Source organism: Tamandua tetradactyla, chromosome 5, assembly GCF_023851605.1.
Source record: "Tamandua tetradactyla isolate mTamTet1 chromosome 5, mTamTet1.pri, whole genome shotgun sequence".
NCBI classification, from domain to species: Eukaryota; Metazoa; Chordata; class Mammalia; order Pilosa; family Myrmecophagidae; genus Tamandua; species Tamandua tetradactyla.
The window spans coordinates 163978256-163998838 of NC_135331.1; the positions used below are offsets into that span (position 1 = coordinate 163978256).

The window sequence follows — 20583 nt, forward strand, 5'->3', positions numbered from 1 at the left end:
AATTACAAAGAAGAGAAAAATCAAATGAATAGCCCCAAATTTCTTAAGGAATACCATTTGTCCTCAAAGTAATGATGATAGTTGAAATACCTTGTGCCTGTTTGAAAAAGTTTATGTACCCTAGAAAAGCCATGTTTTAATCCTAATCAACCTTGTGGGAGCAATAGTTTCTTCTAATCCCTATTCAGTACTGTATATTGGAAACTTTAATTAGCTTATCTCCATGGAGATGCAACTCAAACAAGTGTGGGTATTAAACTTGATTAGGTGGAGTCCTGTCTCCACCCATTCCAGGTGGGTCTTGATCGGTTTTACCAGAATCCTTTAAAAGAAGAAGCACTTTGGACAAAGCCAGAAAACAAGAAAGCCATGAGATTCTCAGAGAGCAGAGAACGACATAGCCAAAGAAGCAGAGTCCACCAGCCAGCGACCTTTGAAGCTGAAGAAGGAAAACACCTCCTGGGTAGCTTCATGAGTAAGAGGCCTGAAAAGAAATCTAGCAGACACCGCCATGTTCACCACGTGCCCTTGCAGCTGAGAGAGAAATGCTGAACATCATTGGCCTTTTAGAAAGCTAGCAGACTTCACCACGTGCCCTTTCAACTGAGAGAGAACCCTGAATGTCATCGGCCTTCTTGAACCTAGGTATCTTTCCCTGGATGCCTTAGAATTGGACATTTCTATAGACTTGTTTTAATTGGGACATTTTCTCGGCCTTAGAACTGTAAACTAGCAACTTATTAAATTCCCCTTTTTATAAGCCATTCTGTTTCTGGTATATCACATTCCAGCAGCTAGCAAACTACAACATACCCTAACATAGTCCTTCTTATATGATCACAAAACAAAGTCTAAGATTTAAATGATTTTAACTTTACTTTCCCCATTCCTTTATGTATTCACCTTTCCTTTAACTATGAACTGTCTCTATACAACATCCTGTGCCTAGTACATTTTTCTTAACACTAAAAATCTTTTGTCCTCAGGTGATTCAGTTATAGAATTCTCACCTACCATGCAGGAGACCTGGGTTCAATTCCCAGCCCATGCACCCCCCCAAAGAAAAAAAAAACCTTCTCCATACAAAAACATGCTCAAAAGGGAAATGTATATAAAGAATACTTTAATATACAATCTCCTACTTATCAGATTGACAATATTCCAAGCTTTTCACAACATAATCCTTTGGTAAGACTAAAGAAAAACAGGTACTTTCATACATTGCCAGTGGAAACGTAAAATGGCATAACCCCCCTAGGAAGGGCATTTAGACACATTTGTCACAGCATATCCATTTCTATATGTCTATCCAAAGACACACTAGGAAAAAGAATGAAGGAAAGGAAGGAAGGAAAGAAAGGAGGAAGGGAAGAAGACAGAAAGAAAAATAAATTATGTTTGCACAAGGCCTTTTGTTGTGGCATTACTTGTAACAGCAAAGGACTGGAAACAATCCATATGCCCATCAATGGAGACGTAAAAAGAATGAGGAAAATCTTGCTATATATGGGATGATCTCCAGGACACATTGTTAAATGAGAAAGCAATGTGATTATTGGGTGCTATGTTTTATGTAAGAAATGGGAATGAATGAATATATATATACATATAATAAGCACATTCACTTTCATGCTCAAAAAGAAATGATGGGGGGGTATAAACGCGCCAACTGGGTTCGGCTTTTCGTGCAATGGCGTGGTTGGCTGTCTTCTACTTGACACTGGGACACTTGAATTAGCTTTAGCTGAAGAAAAATGGAGGAACCCTAGAACAGTAAGGATGAATTCAGGAAGACCTGAAACCATGGAAAACCTGCCTGCTCTCTACACTATTTTTCAGGGAGAGGTTGCTATGGTGACAGACTATGGAGCATTTATCAAAATCCCAGGCTGTCGGAAGCAAGGTTTGGTCCATCGAACTCACATGTCATCCTGTCGGGTAGATAAGCCCTCCGAGATAGTAGATGTTGGAGACAAGGTGTGGGTGAAACTTATTGGCCGAGAGATGAAAAATGACAGGATAAAAGTATCCCTCTCCATGAAAGTTGTCAACCAAGGCACTGGGAAAGACCTCGATCCCAACAATGTTATTATTGAGCAAGAAGAGCGGCGGAGGCGGTCCTTCCAGGATTACACTGGGCAGAAGATTACCCTTGAGGCCGTCCTGAACACTACCTGCAAGAAGTGTGGCTGTAAAGGCCATTTTGCAAAGGATTGTTTTATGCAACCAGGTGGAACTAAATATTCTCTGATCCCTGATGAGGAAGAGGAGAAGGAAGAGTCAAAGTCATCAGAGTTTGAGAAGCCTGACCCCATGAAGAATTCTAGAAAAGAAAGAAGGAAAAGAAGAAAAAGAAGCATAGAGACAGGAAGTCATCTGACTTTGATAGCTCAGAGTCTGAAAGTGATACAGGCAAGAGGACAAGGCATTCATCAAAAGACAGCAAGGGGGCAAAGAAGAAGAAAGAAAAGAAGAAGCACAAGAAGAAACATAAGGAGTGAGAGTAGAGAGTGGAGAGGTGGTTGAGAAAATAAAGTACCCGGAACCGTATCCCTTGACGCCCTGGCTCCTGGAAAGACTCAATAGCAAGAGTATGGCCTCCCACCCCATTGACTCTTCTCCCTTGGGAGATAGCAGCAGGCAGGTTTGAGAGTTAGATGTTAAGAGCAGCTGCCTGAATTGTTGTTTCCTTATCACTCCTGGTCCCTTCACAGGTGATCTCTGCAGCTCACCCATTTGTTCACCCAACTTCATCCAGCAGGAAGTTCCATTGCCATTTCTAGCTGCCACTGCTGGAGCTGGACTCCTGTACTAGCTCCCAGGCTACAGCCACAGGTACTGCCGTAGACATGAGTCGTTGCAGAACGGAACAATTGCCCCACCCCTGCTGCATCCACTATAGGAGGAAAGAGCCCCTTCTTTGGTAGCATAAGGGGGAGGTATGGTAACAAGTGGTGCTCACTTTTTCCAGTCTCCCAACATGGTTCTACTATATAGAAGTAACAGCTAATGGCCACACCAGAAAATAATCATCCAGTGACTAAGCTTATATGTGACATTCCTCCAGACCACTGAACCAGACAGCCCAATCCAAGATCATTGCTGTACCTTGATTTACTAGTGTGAGTCTTTTCAGTTCCACTTCCGGTCTCTGTTGAAATTTCTGGCACTTAATGGCAGTGTGTTTGATTTTAAACCTTCTGAAAGTTTGTGTTCCTTTAGTCCCTCTTGTTGGCTAGCATTACAGACTTAAAAGTCAGTGAGCCTGCATTAGTTGCCCCCCCCCAAAAAAAAAAAAAAACATTTAAAATGTTACCTTAGACCTTGGCTAGAAGCCCAGCTAAGTTACAAAGCCAGAAACATTAACACGTCACAGCTTTCTTAGGAGATCACTCTTAAGCCCTCCCTTCTGCAGTGATCAAATGACCTCTTCCCCCAGAACTGATTAGAGAGTTTGTAATCATGAACCATGGTCTGGGGCATAGAGGGGAGCTCAATGGTCATCTTGGCCAGTGATTCTCTTCTTCCACCACACTGTAACACAAGCCTGGACAACAAATCCTGAGCCTGTGTTCTGGAAAAGGAACAACACAGCATCCCAAGAGAAGAGCGACTGTACAGACCCCACAAGCATTCTGTGTAGTAAAGGTACTTTCAGTATCCAAGCATGAGGAAGCCCCACCACTGATTTATCCAAGTTGGGCCAACTCAGAGAGGACAGTGTAAAGGCAAGTGTTAGGTACAGATGTTTTATTATTGACCATGTGAATTGACTGGCATCAAATTGGACAGAATTACAGGAAATAAAAAGTGAAAGACCAAAAAAAAAAAAAGAAAAGAAATGATGGGAAGATAAACGAATACTAATTAAAATGGTTAATATGAAGGAGGAATAGAAGTGGTGCTACAGATCAAAGAGAGACATCTGTGAATGTATCTTTTTACATAGTTTTAAATTTAGAACAATTATAAAGGTTTTACATAATTAGAAATCTAAATTAAATAAAAAAGAAAACAATCCCTAAAAATTAAAAGCAAAGAGAAACAAGATCACTACCTAACAGTATGTCAAATTGGTGACAGTCATTCAAAGAAAAAAATTACTGCAAGTGATTCTAAACCATAGTTTTGACTGTAAATCACCAGATTATATTTCAAAACCAATGATAAAGAACTGCAAATAAGTCTTAAACTGCATTCAGTAGTCATACTGTTCATAGTAGTATTGATATTGGTATTTTGAAACTATTATAGCTATCTTACAGGATAAAGAAAGCAAAGCTTGGAGCCAAGCTTTTCAGCATTTAAAAAAAAGAGACACAGTTATAAAAATCAGAGTAGTCAAGGGAAAATTCAATATTTAAAACATTAATTGGAAATATTAGCATAAATGATTTTTTTTTCTTTTTAAAAACTATTTCCTAGCTTTGACCACTAAAATTTTGGAAGGAATCCAGTATCAAGAAAGCATCCAAGCATGGCTTCAGCAGTAGAATGCTCGTGTGCCATGCGGGAGAATCCCGACCTAGGCACCGAAAAAAGAAAAAGAAAAAAGCCTCCATAATACCTTACCTATGTTCCATAAATACTGTTTACCACCAAAAAGAACCAGGACTCTCTGGCAAAATGATTAATCCAGGTCTGAGGTATAAGATGAGCCCAAGTTTGACATTTCCCATGATAAAAGGTAAAACAAAACTTAAAGCAAACAATAGCAAGAAACCAACATTGCTGTGGAAGAACAACGGGCGGTCAGAGTAGATATCTGCATTACACCCCAGATCCGCTACTAACCAGCCACTCCAGGGCTCTGGGCATCAGCTTCAAGTGAAGAGCTGGATTTCAATTTCTAGAATCTCTTTCAGCTCTAATATACCATGATTCTGTTGCTCTGAAATCCCCATCTCTGGCTCCTTCTCAAGAACCCTTTCCCACTAAGGAAGCAAGTCAGGAGTTTCCTCTAACTCTCCCACCACTACTTTCTCTGAAGATGTGACTTGCATTTCTCCTTTCCATTCTCTCATGCATAGAAAGCACCAAAACTAATTCCTGTATTTCTAAATCATTCAGCACTTACCACACTCCCTATATACATGTGCTTCTGTTATATGTGGGTATGTGTCAGTGCTGTGTATCTGTGTCTATAAACTAGTACACTGTCAACCCAGCATATGGGTGTTTGCTTTAATCATGCTGATGATTTAGCACATTGTCAACATGCAGCAAATGTATACCATAATACCATAGAATAAACAACGAACTTACTAAGCAATCTGTTACAGCTGGCCTAACTGTCCTCAGACAGAATTTAAAAACCTATATTTACTGCTTTAATTTGTTTCTTTTCTCTCTGTCCAAGATTACAGATTGTCATTTGGTAGATCATAATTCCAGGGATATCTTTATGCTACATGCAAAATGGGCCTAATCCACAAGGTTTCTCTTTTCCCTCACTAAATAATGTGTATGACCCCCCTTCCTTATGAGAGATATTAAACATAAGCTTCTTCAATTTTCAAATTCTGCCTATAAAGTAACCATCTACTAGTTAGACTCTGTTGTACTGCCTTTCCTTCTATAATCTGGTCTGAAATCTGCAAGTTCATAAATTCAGATACGCCATTTTAAAGAAAGTCTCAGTATGGCAGTGACACTTGGAAGTGATTAGACATCATTTCACTACTTGAGTCAAGTTCAAATCAATGCCAGTGATATGCTTCTTAAGATTCTTTCAGATAAATTCTAAAAAAACACAGGCATTACTAACCACATGAACGATTCTGGGATTTTCCCTTTGTTTTCCTTTTTTTTTTTCTTTTTTTTATTATTATTTTTTTGCTGGTAACTGTGCTTTTGAGTGTCCAATTCCAACTGAGTAATCACATTTTTATTATATATAAAAACACTTATATGTAAATATTCTCTAATCGATCTGCTCAATGCTGGTATAACCTGGTCTGAAGGACACTAAACATCGTAGTTAGGTGAATTTCTTATCTACTCAGGCTGTGCTGGCAAAACCTTTTCTCTTCAAAAACAAAACATAATTTCGATCAGATTTTCAAAATAGTACCCCGTTGCTGCTACAAGTGACCTCACAGGTCTGATGTCATTTTCCTCCCTCAAAAACCATCAGTACCCTGCATGCTGAATTACATCAAAGCTCTTCAGCTTGCATTCTATACACAGAGTAATTGATAGTGCCTACACCTTAGTGAGTGCTGCAAGGATTAAATGAGGTAATACTTACAAAGGGCTTAACACAGTGTCTAAGGGCACTCAAACTGTCCTTGTAGGCACTCCCTATGTCCCTTGCAGTCACCAAAGAGAGTACATATCAATAAACATTTGTTGAACAAATACATTGAATGACATGATGACAACGATAAGCCATTCAATAACTGCGAACAAATAGAAGTTCTCACTTAACATGGTACTATAACTAGGAAAGGATTTTTACCCAGGGTGTTCAACTTTTAGAATGCCCTGACATAGAATTTTAAAATCAAATAATGCGATTTTGGAAAATTAACAAGAAGAGAATTAATAAATGGAAGGACCACTTATTCAGGTGACTCTAAGATGAATCTGACATGAAGTCATGATTTATTTGCACAGGGTCATTCAATGGAGAATCAAAGTCCTCATCACATATCTCATTAACCCTTACAACAACACAAGGAGGCAGGCAGACGGTAATGATAGCCTGAGGCCCAGGGCAGTGAAGGAACCTGTCAGAAGCCATATCAAGTGGGTGAGTAATGGAGCCAGAAGCAGAATTAAAGTCTAGTCTTTGTCTTTGGTGAACTTGGATTTGATTAGGAGGTTGCCAAATACTTCAATTACATTTTACTCCAAACTCCATTTTAAGATACCCCCTCCTTTTTTTGTAACCAGGCAAGAGTACAAGATTCAATAACTAAGATAGAAAAACACAGATCAGCTGGGTGTTGTGTCTGTTTTGTAACGTTGTGCTTGTTAATGGTTCCATATTCTCAGTTAACATGCCTGGAGAAGAAAACTGAAGCAAATATTGGTTCAGAAACAAACTTCCGCATAATGCAACTCGCTATGTATAGAGCAATTAATATGATTTCTAATCTGCGACTGAAAACACAGGGGCTTGATTTTGAGTTTCCAAAATAGAATTCTAGAGGTTGTGCATACTTCTTCATTGAATTTCACACCATTCTACCTGGGGAGAGTGGGTAAACGATCTCTTTTTAATTGACTCTCCAGAGCAGGGATTATCAGAATCTTCAGGTATTTCAACCCCCCAAATTTTCCCAGAAGCCCGCAGGATGAGTTGTTATGCTGAGTATCCTCTGACTGAAAATAAAATACATAACGACAGAATGACCAAAAGCTCCTATGAATTCAGTGACATTTCGCAATGAATTTGCATTTATTTCTCCTTGCATGAAAAAACCGTCGCGCAGAGAGAAGTTTGGTGGGTCGACGGATTCCGAGACCAACGCAGTGGCCCTCCGGGGGCGCAGGGCGGGGCACACTGGATTCCACGCTCCCTCCACCTCTGAAGGGATTGAGAAAAATGGGCTCACGGAGCGAACCCCTCTATCTACCAGTTGTTTCATCTGAATTTTCTTTTCTTTTTTTTTTTTTTTTTTAAGCACGGAAACGCTGAGAAGGAAGAGCGGCCAAGCCCTTAAACGCGCTCCCGCGTTGCGGTCCTCCCGCGGGGTCCTGGCGCCTGTGCCCGCGCGCTCCTGCCGCACGCTGGGTGGGTCCCCGGGCACCGCGCGCCTGCGGCCACGGGCAGTAGCGTTCTCAGTTCCCAGGGTCTAAGTTCCCAGTTTCTAGTTTCCTTATCGACGTGATTTCTGCCTCCGGGTCTTCCACGGGAATCCGGACAGTGGCTGCGCCCCGGACTGGGGAAACCCGCGTCCGCGCTCGGCGCGACCCGTCGGGCCTTGAGAGGCTCGCCTACGCCTCGCTGACGGCTGCTTATTCCTCCCTGGAAAATTCGAGTTGTGGGGACACCAGCAGGGACTTTGCGGGGGTCGGCTTTGAGAAGAGGGTTCCCTACTGCCTAACCTCCTGGGCAATTGGAGGGTCCCATGCCGGGCCCGCGCTGGCCCTGGAGCAAAGCTTGGCTATGGCGGGGCCGAGACCGAAGACCACGGAAGCGATCTGAGGAGACCTTCTGATGGCGTTAGCGTCTGGCCCCCTCCCAACTGCAGACCTTTCGAGGTCCAAGCCTGCTGTACAGATGCTTTAATCGGCCTTCTTTATCTTTTTTCTCAAACTGTCTGGATTCAACCTTTAGCGCCACCATTTCCCATCTGCTGCGTGACCCTGGGCAAGTTCCTTAACCTCACTGGTTTCTTTATTTGTGAAATGGGAATTATACTACATACCTCAGAGGACTATTGTGTGAGAACGACATGAGATAATGGATTTAAAGTGTTCTGGTGCCAGGAATTGTTCACTTAATACCAGGACCTCCTGGTGGAATTAAATCAGCTTGGTGTATGGATTCATTCATCCAAGAATTCATTGACAGAGCACTGTGGGTGCCAGGCCACACCCCAGGAACTAGAAAGAAAGCAACAAAGATTGCTATCCTCATGGAGCTTACATAGGAAGGAGGGGGAATGGTTTGCACAATAAATTTAGTGTGATAATGAGAAAGGAGTAGGCAGTGTGGGGCAGTTGAACTTTTAATTAGGGTGGACACTTGAGCAAATCTCCAAAGAAGGTGAGGGATGGAGTCATGAGCATCCGTGAGAGAAGCTGGTCCAAGCAGACGGAAGAGCAGGATGGAGGGCTATTTTCCAGTTTCCCTCACTAAATCCTATCACACACACCCACACATATCTACACACAAATATGTGATCATGTTAGCCTCCCTAAGGAGATGCACCTCTGCTCTGGAAACAAGCTGGGTAGCTAAAGAGAAGCCCTGTCTCTCTTTCTTCATTCCACCCCACACCCTGCAGTATGGGTCTTCAAAGGAATCTCCCTGATCTAGTCACAAAGGGGATAACTCAAATTTCTCGAAGAACCTAACTTCCCCTTCCTCCTTTCCAGAGAAGATGACAAGGAGAGTAGGTGATGGATGCTGACACGAACCAAGCAAAAAGTGGTTTTCAACCTTCCTCCACACAAACTTTCCCCTCAGCTCTTGGCAGTAACAGTGACCACCCTCTTTCAATGCACTTTACAAAGAAATATCAGATATATTTGCAAAGAATATCAAAGAAGCAATTCCAGCTGGATGCTAAATTTTTAGTGACATTGCATCACTACAAATAGAAGAAGAGAAACGACTTCTAAAAGATAAGTAGGTAAGGCACAAGACATACACACAGTTACAAGTGGGGACTGCATATACACTATCAATATTACTGTCAATGAAAATTGCACATACTGTTCTTACATTGTTTAATCTCTCATTGATAACCCCATGAAGTGGTATCTGTCATTATTTTACAGATGAGAGAATTGAGGTTTGGAACAGTAAAATAATTTGTCCCAAGTCATAGGACCAGCAAGTAGTGATGCCCCTCCTTTCCCCCATTTTATTATGTATTTATTCATAATAAAATAAATAAATACTTATTGAGTGACTTCTATGTGCCATGAACTGATTCAGGCACTGAAAATACAGCTGTTAAAAAAATAATCCCTGCCCTCATATCTATTACTTATATTCCAGTGAAGGGACTGAAGCGGAAAAAAAAAAAGGATGGAGAAAGTAAATTTGGTCTATGTGTAATAAAGTGCCACAGAAAAAAACAAATAGAAAGGGGAAGAGGAAGGGTGGGTTGCAATGTTAGGTAGGTAGTCAGGGAAAGCTTCACAGAAAAAAGCTAAAGCAGAGTACGCCTTCTGGTGAGAAAGTGCCCCAGGCAAAGGAAACAGCAAATGCAAAGACACTAGGACAGTAATAACAGGAAGGTCAGTGTAGCTGGAGGGCAGTGGGGTTGGCCAAGGAGACCTTGGCACACACACACACACCCTTGTATAAAGGACCACTCTGGCTCCTGTATGAGAATGCCCTATAAGGGGGCAAGGTAGAAACAAGGAGACCAGTCCAGAGGCTGTCATCATAAGCTAGGTGAGAGAGGATGATGGTGTGAACACAAGTGGTCGCGGCAGAGGTCCTAGGAAATGATCAGATTCTGGATATACATGGAAGACAAGAGGCACAGCATTTGCCAGTAGGCTCAAATTGGAGCATAAAAGAGAGAGAAGAGTCAAGGATTGCTCCCAGGTTTTTTGGTCTGAGCAACTCCTGAAAAAAAGGGTGAAGGGTGTTGCTATTAACTGAAAGGGGAACAGTGTGGATGGAGCAGGTTTCAGGGCAAAGCATGGAACAACTTAAATTTGAGGGTCTCTTGGGCATTCAAGTGGAGATAGATATCAAGAAGGACCTTGAATAAACAAAGCTGGTGGCTGGAATTTAGGGAAGAAGTCCACACTGGAAATAAAAAGTAAATTTGAAGATTGTCAGGCTGTAGGTGTTGGTGACTGCAAGAGATCACCTAAATGAGAAAGGGGGACAATTCAACTTCCCCAAATGGAGAGTTCTTGATATTCTCACAAGCAGTGGGGACAACCAAAACCCCAATCCTGGGGTTTGTTCATATGAAACTTAACCCCCCACAAAGGATAGGTTAAGCCTACTTAAAATTAGGCCTAAGAGTTACCCCCAAGAGAACCTCTTTTGTTGCTCAGATGTGGCCTCTCTCTCCCAGCCAACACAACAAGCAAACTCACTGCCCTCCCCCTCTCTACATGGGACATGACTCCCAGGGGTGTGGACCTTCCTGGCAATGTGGAATAGAAATCCTAGGATGAGCTGGGACTCAGCATCAAGGGACTGAGAAAACCTCCACCAAAATAGGGAAGAGTGAAATGAGGCAAAATAAAGTGTCAATGGCTGAGAAGTTTCAGAGGAGAGAGGTTATCCTGGAGGTTATTCCTACGCATTAAATAGATATCACCTTGTTAGTTAGGATATAATGGAGATGCTGGAGGGAACTGCCTGCAAACAGATTAAGTTCCAGTAGCCATGTTTCTTGAAGATGATTGTATAATAATATAGCTTTCGCAGTGTGACTGTGTGATTGTGAAAACCTTGTGTCTGATGCTCATTTTGTCTACTTTATCGACAGAGGAGTAAAACATACGGAATAAAAATAATAGGGGGAACAAATGTTAAAATAAATTTAGTAGATTGAAATGCTAGTGATCAATGAAAGGGAGGGGTTAGGGGTATGGTATGTATGAATTTTTTTCTGTTTTCTTTTTATTTCTTTTCCTGAATTGATGCAAATGTTCTAAGAAATGATCATGATGATGAATATACAACTATGTGATGATTTTGTGAATTACTGATTATATATGTAGAACAGAATGATCATATGTTAAGAATGTGTTTGTTGTCACATTTTTAAAAATTAAAAAATTAATTAAAAAAAAAAAAAGAGATCACCTAAAGGTGAGTGTTGATAGATTAAAAGAAAGGGGCTGAGAACTGCACCCAACCTCAGTTCTGCTCAACTCTCCCCACTTCACCAGGGAAAAGAACACAACCTTAACATATGGCTTAATAGTCTGTTCCACTGTTAAACCTCTGTGTGCTCTCCTGGGTCTTGTGACTCCTCTTCTTTCAAGGCAGATGGGAGGAGGGGAGAATTTGGTGCATGGAGTTTAGCCTTAAACAATCACATACTCCAATACCATGGTGCTCTTTTCCCTGGTGAAGTGGGGAGAGTTGAGCAAGTCATTTCATCTCTCTGGGTGTCAGTATTCACCTCTGTAAAATGGAGATAACAATACCACCTTAGCGATAGTAAACTGAGTTCAATGAAACCAAGGCACCCATGAAACCAGCGCCTTTTATATCCCACCCACCTCCACACATTGTCCTGTATTTATAAAAGCTTCACATCCCCAGCGCTATACTGGGACAAATAAGTGTTCAAAGACAGAATGAATGAAGCCAAAGATCCGGGATGGAATCCCAGTGCAGTCAACTAATCTTGCCTGGGAGGGAAGGGATCACGCGTTCACTAGCCCTTGCAGAGCCGCAAAGGGTGAAGCGGGCGCCGGGTCCCTGGTTTCCCGCCCCCTTCCCCTCTACCGTGCGCTGAGCAGAATCACCTTCTTCTCACTGGAGACGGAAGAGGAAGGCGAGACAGGGAGGAGGCCGGGCCTTCCCACGGCGCCTCCGCCCGGGGCGCTTCCTCCTTGGCGCGAGCAGACTCGTCCCGACTGCGGTTTCTGCTCCGCGAGCTCTGGCCGCGGCGCTGCGCGCGGGTGTGACAGGACGCGGAAGGGCCGGCCAGGGCGGCACGCAGCTGTCGCAGGGCTCTCGGTTCTGGGGACGAGGAGGGCTAGCCCTCCTGACTCTGGTTCTGCGGCCTCCGTCACACCCGCCTCTCCTGCCCCACCTGGGTGAACCCACCGGGGAAAGTCGCCTTTTCTGTTCTTTTTTAAAGGAGGGATTCCCTTTTCTTCTCTACTGTCGTCTCTCTGATTTCTGAAGGAAGAAGGAACCCAAGTTTCCTGCAGAAGATTCTGTGAGGTCCTCTCTGGTTAGGGGAGAGCTGTTCTGGCAGAAACGGCCAGTGCGCCCCGTGGGACCCGAATCCTACTGTGCTTGCCCAGGACTCAGGGATGAGGCTGCGTCCGGGCAAGAATCCAAATATTTGGGCCAAATTTCTTGGGCCCGCGAGTGAAATCCCCAGGGCAGCTGCTGGGGAGCTCACAGATTATTGTAGATATTCACTGAATTTACAAGGCGTCTTTTCATAATTCCACCACCCGGGCCCAGCAAGAACTCACCTCTGGAAACAATGGAGTAAATTAGCCTTGATGTTGTGGGCAGTGATTCTTAAAAATCGGATGCAAGCTTCGGTCTACAGCCCAGAAACTCCCATTTTGGAGTGCATGTTTAGTGTTCCAGAAACACCTCCGCCCACTCACACACACACACCCTCCTCTACCTCACCTGGAGCCCTGAAAGTGCACCCTCACCTTTCAGAAACCACACAAGCATTTTAGTCTGTGCAGGGGAAAACACACACACACACACAGCATCAACTTAATTTCACAGGGCTGGTTGGGTAGGTGTTTTTTCTTCTCAGTGACAAGTGGACAGCAGTTAATCAAGTGATCAAGTGAGTTGGATATGAAAGAACAGAGACCTCCTGGGAAAGGAAAGATGCAATTAGAACAGCATCGTTCCCTTGGGTTGTCCTGGTCTCTCCAAGCCATTGACGTAAAATATATTTAAAGCAAAAATGTTTCGGAAGGAAGTTAGCAAACAGGGAAGGTTTTCTTAGAGGTGCTGATGACAGTTCTGTAATTTCGTCATCCAGTTAACCAAGAAATTTCTATTACACAAGCCAAAAATCTTTGAGGGCCTGAGAGCAGCCGCACATTTACTGGTGCTGCTGGGAGGGGAGAAGGGTTGGGGACAGTCTGCGGGGGAGGAAGGGACAAGAATGAGGCACAGCTCGCCACTGTCTAACTGGCCTGTTGATGGTGTTTTTGTGTAATAGTGGAGGATATCTGTCTGATTTTATTTCACCAGATGTAGAAAATACAACGATATTTGGAGAAAACATTTCCTGCCTTTTTGTTCTTAACATAAAAAAGCACTTTATGACTTTTTTTCTGTATATTTACTCCCCCTCTGGGGCACTTCTTAAAGCCTCAAAGCACATATTTGCCAGGAGTCTTTGTATTCTCACACTTTTCCTACCTCTTTCTACAGCCAGGACTTACTGGATTTGTTCCATTAGGAAAAACTTAGGTTTTATCAGCTGTACACAATAAATGCAATAGCTAAACTTTAAAATTCTTTAGTGAAAATTTTAAACTTAAAACATTTTGTATTTATGGCCCATTGATTTTTTCTGTTACCCATTTAACCGTGACTTTCCTTTGACATTCATCCAGAGGGACCTTCGTCATCCATGGCTAGATCAGAGAAGCCAAAAGAAAGGTCTTCATCATCTCTAATCTTCATCTCTCACCTCCCTCCAAAGCCTTTGGCAATAAAGAGAATTCACTCCCACATCCTGATTCCTGCTCTTCTTTGATCTTCCCCATCATTTTCTTATTAAAAACAACTGCTCTGTTATCACTACCACCAGCTTCAAGTTGTCCGAGTAACTATTTTCATCCTTAAATTTTAAATTTTGAAATCAAGCCATGTATTGGACTTATTATGGCAAATAGATTATTCCCACTTGAAAAACAGAGGAAATCTGTAGAGAACACTCTATTAATTTTCTATCAGCTAGAAAGAAGTAAAATGCTACTTTCTGAATGTAGGTCTCTTGGTTTTCCAGCTTGGCTTCTTCCTGTCTCAGTCATACCACCTCTCCTGATTTCCCAAGCTGTTTCTTCCTCTGAACAGTAATTAAAAGTGAGCAAACATTAAATTTCATTCCCACCAAATAAAAAAGTTTGCATTCTGAAACAAGTTACCTAATTCCAGCCCATGATGCAATATACCACTAAATTCTAGTGGAACAAAATAATTTGAATAAGCCTTCAGATTTCATAGTTTGGGAATTTATTAAGTATTTAAAACAGACACATTGCATTACCTCTTTGCAAATGATTGGGTCAAATGATATCAACTAAAAAAATTGCAACAAAGGTTAAGACATTTATGTTTTAGGTTTTATACATATAGCTGCAAGCAATTTTGGAAAAGGGTATTAACATTAGCCAAAGTTCAAAACAAAATGAATAAAGTAACACGATAACAAGACTCTTTGGATTTTTATATAATGCCTAGTACTTTATACAAGTTTATAGGGTTCTTTCATTTACAGCAGACATATACCTCTACTTTCCGAATTTCAGTGTCCCTAGGGCCAATGATAGTTCCACTTGGAATTATCTTCTGCTAGGAAATATGCTTTTTACCTATGGCTTCCTCCAGGCTGAGTGAGAAGCTACAGGTACAGCTCCCTCAGTGGCACTTTGTACTTTTCCCATCAGAGCCAATGGACACATCACCGTGGGTCTTCTCTGCTAAAGCATAAACTCTGCAAGAGAAGAGACTACATCTGTTTTGCTCATCACTGTATTCTACATATCTGGCACACAGTAGATACTTATTACATATTTGATGAATTAAATAGACTTGGTAGAATTGATATGTTTGCCCGGAGAAGCAATGTGCAAGAAAGAAAAACAAAATTCCCTCCCTCTCTTTCATTCAACTAGTGAGAAACCCTCCTGAATGAAGAGGGCAGTGTAGCAATTTGCTCAATTTTCAAGCCTGAGTTTGAAACCTAGCTCAGTTACTTACCAGTTGTATGACTTTGGATAAATTACTTAACCTCTCTGACTCTCATTTCTTCTTTTGTAAAATAGATATAATAAAACCCATTTTGTAATAGTTAAGATTTAGAAATAAGCCATTGAACACCTGACATACGTAGGAGCTCTGTCAGTGAATATTACCATCATTCATCTATTGAAAGTTGGAATGCCTGCTATGGGCATTAGGGATATCAAAAGATGAATAAACCAAAACTGTTTTTCTTCTTTTCCTCCAGCTACCATAACATAAAACCACAAACTGAGTGGCTTGAAAGAACAGAAATTTATTGTTGCACAGTTCTGAAACTGAAGGACTAAAATCAAGGTGCCAGGAGGGCCGTGACCCCTCTGGAAATTTGTGAGAGAGAATCCTTCTTTGCTGGTGGTCTACCAGCAACTCTTTATGTTCCTGGGCTTGCAGCTGTGTCACTCCCATCTCTGCCTCGGTTGTCACCTGGTTGTCTTTCCATTTATCTGTCTCTGTCTCTTCTTCATTTCTTCCTTCTCCTTCCCTTAAAAGGACACCAGTCATAATGGAGTATGACTCCTTCGGTATGACCTCAATTTAACTAATTCCCTCTGCCCCACCACCTAATTTCTAAATTAAGCTCACATTCATAAGTCCCAGAGGTTAGGACATAACTTTTTGGGAGACACAGTTCAACTCATAACGCTGTTCCTCAAGACTTCAAAGTTTCATAATAATGTGGCAAATGCAGTAACAGCTGGAGGAAGGGCTACCATCCAAACAGAGCACACGATTAGAAACCCAAAGGTCAGAACACCATGGATTGTAAGGAAGACTGTAACCACAAGTAAAGTGCCCATTTAATGCAAAATAAATCCCCAAATTATTGCAATGTCTAGTGAGAGCTACCCAATGCCACTCACACACCTTGTTTCCTCTCTGACCCCATCTCCTACTATACCCTCTGCTCTTTCCTCTGCAGCTCTAAAGGCCTCCTTGATAGACAAGGCATCTTAGGGCCTTTGCACAGGCTATTCTCTCTGCCTAGATGCTCTTACCCTGTTTATCCACTTAGTTCACTGGCTTACCCCCTTTCATATGCTTGCCATCCTTCTAAAATTGCAATCCACCCCAGAAATAAATGTAATTATTTATTATTTACATTTTAATTTACTGACACACACACACACCCTCCCCAAAAGATCTTTGTTTTGTTCCCAAATGTTGGACAAATGGCTGGCAAATAGTAGGGCAGAATGAATGAACGAAGTGTGACTGGAATGTGAAATTCCTGTAGGAAGTAGCTGGAATTAAAGCTGGAGAGAGCCCAGAGGCTCTGGATGCTATAGTGAAGAGCTTAGATTTTTATCTGGTAAGTAATGGGTCCCCATTAAAGATGAGTGGTGCGTTCAGATCTGCTTTTTAGATAAGTCAGTCAGGGAAAGGATTTGAAGGGAACAATAAAGGCCAGACCTTAAAGTTAAGAGGCACTGCAACAAGTGAGAAAGACAAAGAAGACCTAAACTAGAGCAGTGGTATTAAGAAAGGAAATGAAGAAACATATCTGAGGGATAAGTTGGAGGTTAAATCAAGCAGGACTGGATAACAGACTTAAAAATAGAGGAAAAGAGAAAGAGAATACTCAAGGATGACTCTTAAGTTTGTAGCCTGAGTGACTGAATGTGGAAGGTAAGGAATGCGAGTTAGGTGATGAGTTCAGCTCCATATAAATCCAAGTGATGTCCAAAACCATTTATGGAAGAGGGAATTTGAAGCTCAGGAGAGAGCTCTGGACCAGGAATATTTTTTCTACCTAGTGATTATTATATTAATTTTTTAAAACATTTTTAAAATTGTGAAATATATCAACAAAAAAGCAACACTTCCACGTATATCTTAGCAAGTAGTCATAGAACAGATTTTAAAGTTTGGTGTGGGTTATAGTTCAACGACTTTTCATGTTTTCTTCTAGCTGCTCCAAGATCCTGGGGACCAACAGAAATATCAATGTAATGATTCAGCAGTCATATTCATTTGTTAAATCCTATCTTCTCTGTTATACTCCTTCTTCTCTTTAAATAACGTATATACATAAAAGCAATAAAATTCAAAGTGTATCACAAAAATTAGTTGTAGAACAGGTTTCAGAGTTTGGTAGGGTTACAATTCCGCAACTTTAGGTTTCTATTTCTAGCTGCTCTAAGGTATTGGAGACTAAAAAAATATCAATATAATGATTCAGGAATCATACTTATTTGCTAAACCCTACCTTCTCTGTATAAATCCACCATCATCTTTGACCTTTCTCCCACTCTTTAAGTGTATTTGGGCTATGGCCATTCCAACTTTTTCATGTTGGAAGGACCTGTTGACAATATGGGATAGGGATATGGAACTAGTTGATGTTCTGGAGTGGCTAGACCCTCTGCGTTTCAGAAATTATTTGGTCTAGGGACCCATCTGGAGGTTGTAGGTTTTGAAGAGTCATCCTACTATATATTAATTTTAAATTAAAAAAACAACTTACATTTTCAAACATCCAAATTTACTACCAAATGCAGGTGTTAAAACAAAGCTATAGAGCCTGCCTGGGCTTGAAATTCCTAGAGATAGAAACAGAGATGGAGGCACATATTGCTTGGGTTGAGGATGGCTTCACTCGGGTCACCCACAAAGGTGTCCAGCAGGCCAAGAAACAACAGATCGAGTAGCTGTGTGCAGTGGGGCAGGGCAGGAATGTGGGCTGCATGGACGCGGTGGAGGCTCTGCCCACAAAGTGGCCTGTCTTTCCAGCCCTTTCCACCAAACGATGGGCTTTGGGGTAGGAAAGAAGAAACTAGGAAAATTCCAGTCCCAGCTAACAGAAAAATACCATTAAAAGAAAATCAGATGAAGATATTTACTTCTACTGTGGAATATTTGGGACTGCAAATACATTCAAGGAAGGTAGAAAGGGAGACTTGTAAGGAACCCGAGGATGTTAGTGCTCTGACAAAAGCAGCTGATTTTGTGAAAGCCTTTATTTTCCAATTTCAGGTGGAGGATGCACTTGCCCTCATCAGGTTGCATGACCTCTTTTTGAAATTACAGATGTTAGGCCTTTAGAGGGAGACCACCTCTCAAGGATAATAGGAAAATCACTGGCAAAGGAAGAAAAACCAAGTTCTCCATGGAGAATATGACCAGGATGCAGACAGTTTTGGCTGCGTTGTAAGAATCCTGTCTTGACGCAGAAGGCAACAAGTTAAAATCCAGGGATTTAAAAGATTCTTTTGTTTCCCCTAAAGCATTTTGTAAATATTCACCCTGCCAGCCTAGGAAGTATACCCAGAGCAGAGTTTGTTATTAAAAACATGAGCAACTTTCAGTCCCCAGTATCTTAGAGCATCTAGAAGCAAAAAAGAAAAAAACTAAAATTGCAGAATTGTAACCCATATCAAAACCTGAAATCTGTTCTACAACAGATTTGAAATCTGCTTTGTGCTTTGAAATTTATTTTTTTTGTTTATATGTAATTTTTTACAAAAAAGGAAAAAAAATCAATTGTGATGATAAAAAAATATTTATTCCTTCTAGCCTCCAATGTTCTGGAGGAGCTAGAAGGAAAAATCTAAGGTGAGAGTATGGTAGCCCATGATAAACTCCGGGATCTGTTCTATAACTACTTGTTGAAGAGTGCTTTGAAAACCATTGCTTTTTTCTTTCTTTGCTTTGTATATATAACATACAATAAAAAAAAGTTCAGAAAAAAAAAAGAATCGGTCTTCAGAAAATTGGCATAATTTATATTTGATGTTTTGCTGGTTTAAAAAGTCATTTAAATTGAATTTTATGCCTAATGTCACCACTAAATCTTTGTCAGTATACGGCTCTGGATAAGTAGTTAATCACCTACTTTGAAAGCAGATTAAGTTAGTTCAGAAAATTTCTTAAATTATAGCTCTTTTCCTAGGTTAGCAATGAGGGAACTATTTAGAGTTACTATTAAAATAAATTATGTTACAAAATTAGACCTAGCATACATATCTAGAATACTTCACCCAAGAACAAGAGAATACACATTCTTCTCTAGTGCACATGGGTCATTTTCCCCAGGATAGACCATATGTTAAGTCACAAAACCAGTCTCGATAAATTTAAAAATATTGAAATCCTACAATATATCTTCTCTGAGAAATCAATAACAGCAAAAGAACTGGAAAACTCACAAATATGTGAAAATTAAAAAACACACACTTAAATAACCAATAGATCAAAGAAAAAATACCATGGAAATTAAGAAGCACTTGAAGAAAATGAAAACTAACAACATACCAAAACTTTTGGGATGCTCCAAAGGCAGTGCTGAGAGGGATATTTATAGCTCTAAATACTTACATTAATAAATATGAAAGAATTCAAATCAAAGACCTAACCTCACAACTGTAGGATCTTGAAAAAGAAGAGCAAACTAAACTCAAAGTGAACAAAAGGATGGAAATAAAAAAGATTAGAATGCAGATAAATGAAATTGAGAATCACAAACAATAGAGAGAAGCAACAAAACCCAAAAACGTTTCTTGGAAAAGAACAATAAAATCGACAAATCTTTAGCTACACTGACAAAGACAAAAGAGAGAGGACACAAATACTTAAAATCAGAAATGATAGAAGGGACATTACTTCTGATCCTACAGAAAGAAAAAGGATTATGAGAGGCTACTGTGAACAACTGCACACCAACAAAACAGACAGCTAAGATAATATGGACAAATTCCTAGAAATACACAAATTACCTACACTGAAAGGAGGAATAGAACATATCAATAGACCAAAAAATAAGTAAAAAGACTAAACCACTAATCAGAAATACCCCAAAACCAGATGGCTTCACTGGAATTTTACCAAACATTACAAGAATTAACACCAATCCTGCTCAAACTCTTTCAGAAAATTGAAGAGTAAGAAGCATTTCCTAGCTCATTTTATGAGCGAAACATCTCCTTAATACCAAAGATAGCACAAGAAAAGAAAACTACAGACCAAGATCTGTCATGACTATAGATGTAGATATCATCAACAAAATTCTAGCAAACTGAATCCAATGGTACAAAAAAAAATTATATACCATGATCAAGTGTGATTTCTCTTAGGTATGCAAGGATGATTCAACTTTAAGAAAATCAATTAATATGACACACCACATTAATAGATTGAAAGATAAAAGTCACATGATCATCTCAATTGATGCAGAAAAGGCTTTTGACATAATCCAGCACCCTTTCTTGATAATACTCAGAAAACTAGGAATAGAAGAA

General features: G+C 40.7%; 1 protein-coding gene and 1 pseudogene across 1 annotated transcript; both read left to right on the forward strand.

Annotated features, from left to right (window-relative positions):
* Positions 1-1658: 1658 nt before the first annotated feature.
* On the forward strand, positions 1659-2725 carry LOC143682852 (zinc finger CCHC domain-containing protein 17-like). The gene is given in 2 exon segments (XM_077159290.1): positions 1659-2323; positions 2326-2725. Coding segments are annotated over 2 exon segments (720 nt in total). The 5' UTR covers positions 1659-1779; the 3' UTR covers positions 2502-2725.
* A 15176-nt stretch (positions 2726-17901) lies between these two features.
* Positions 17902-18500, forward strand: LOC143683372 (RNA-binding protein PNO1 pseudogene; annotated as a pseudogene).
* The last annotated feature ends 2083 nt before the right edge of the window (positions 18501-20583 follow it).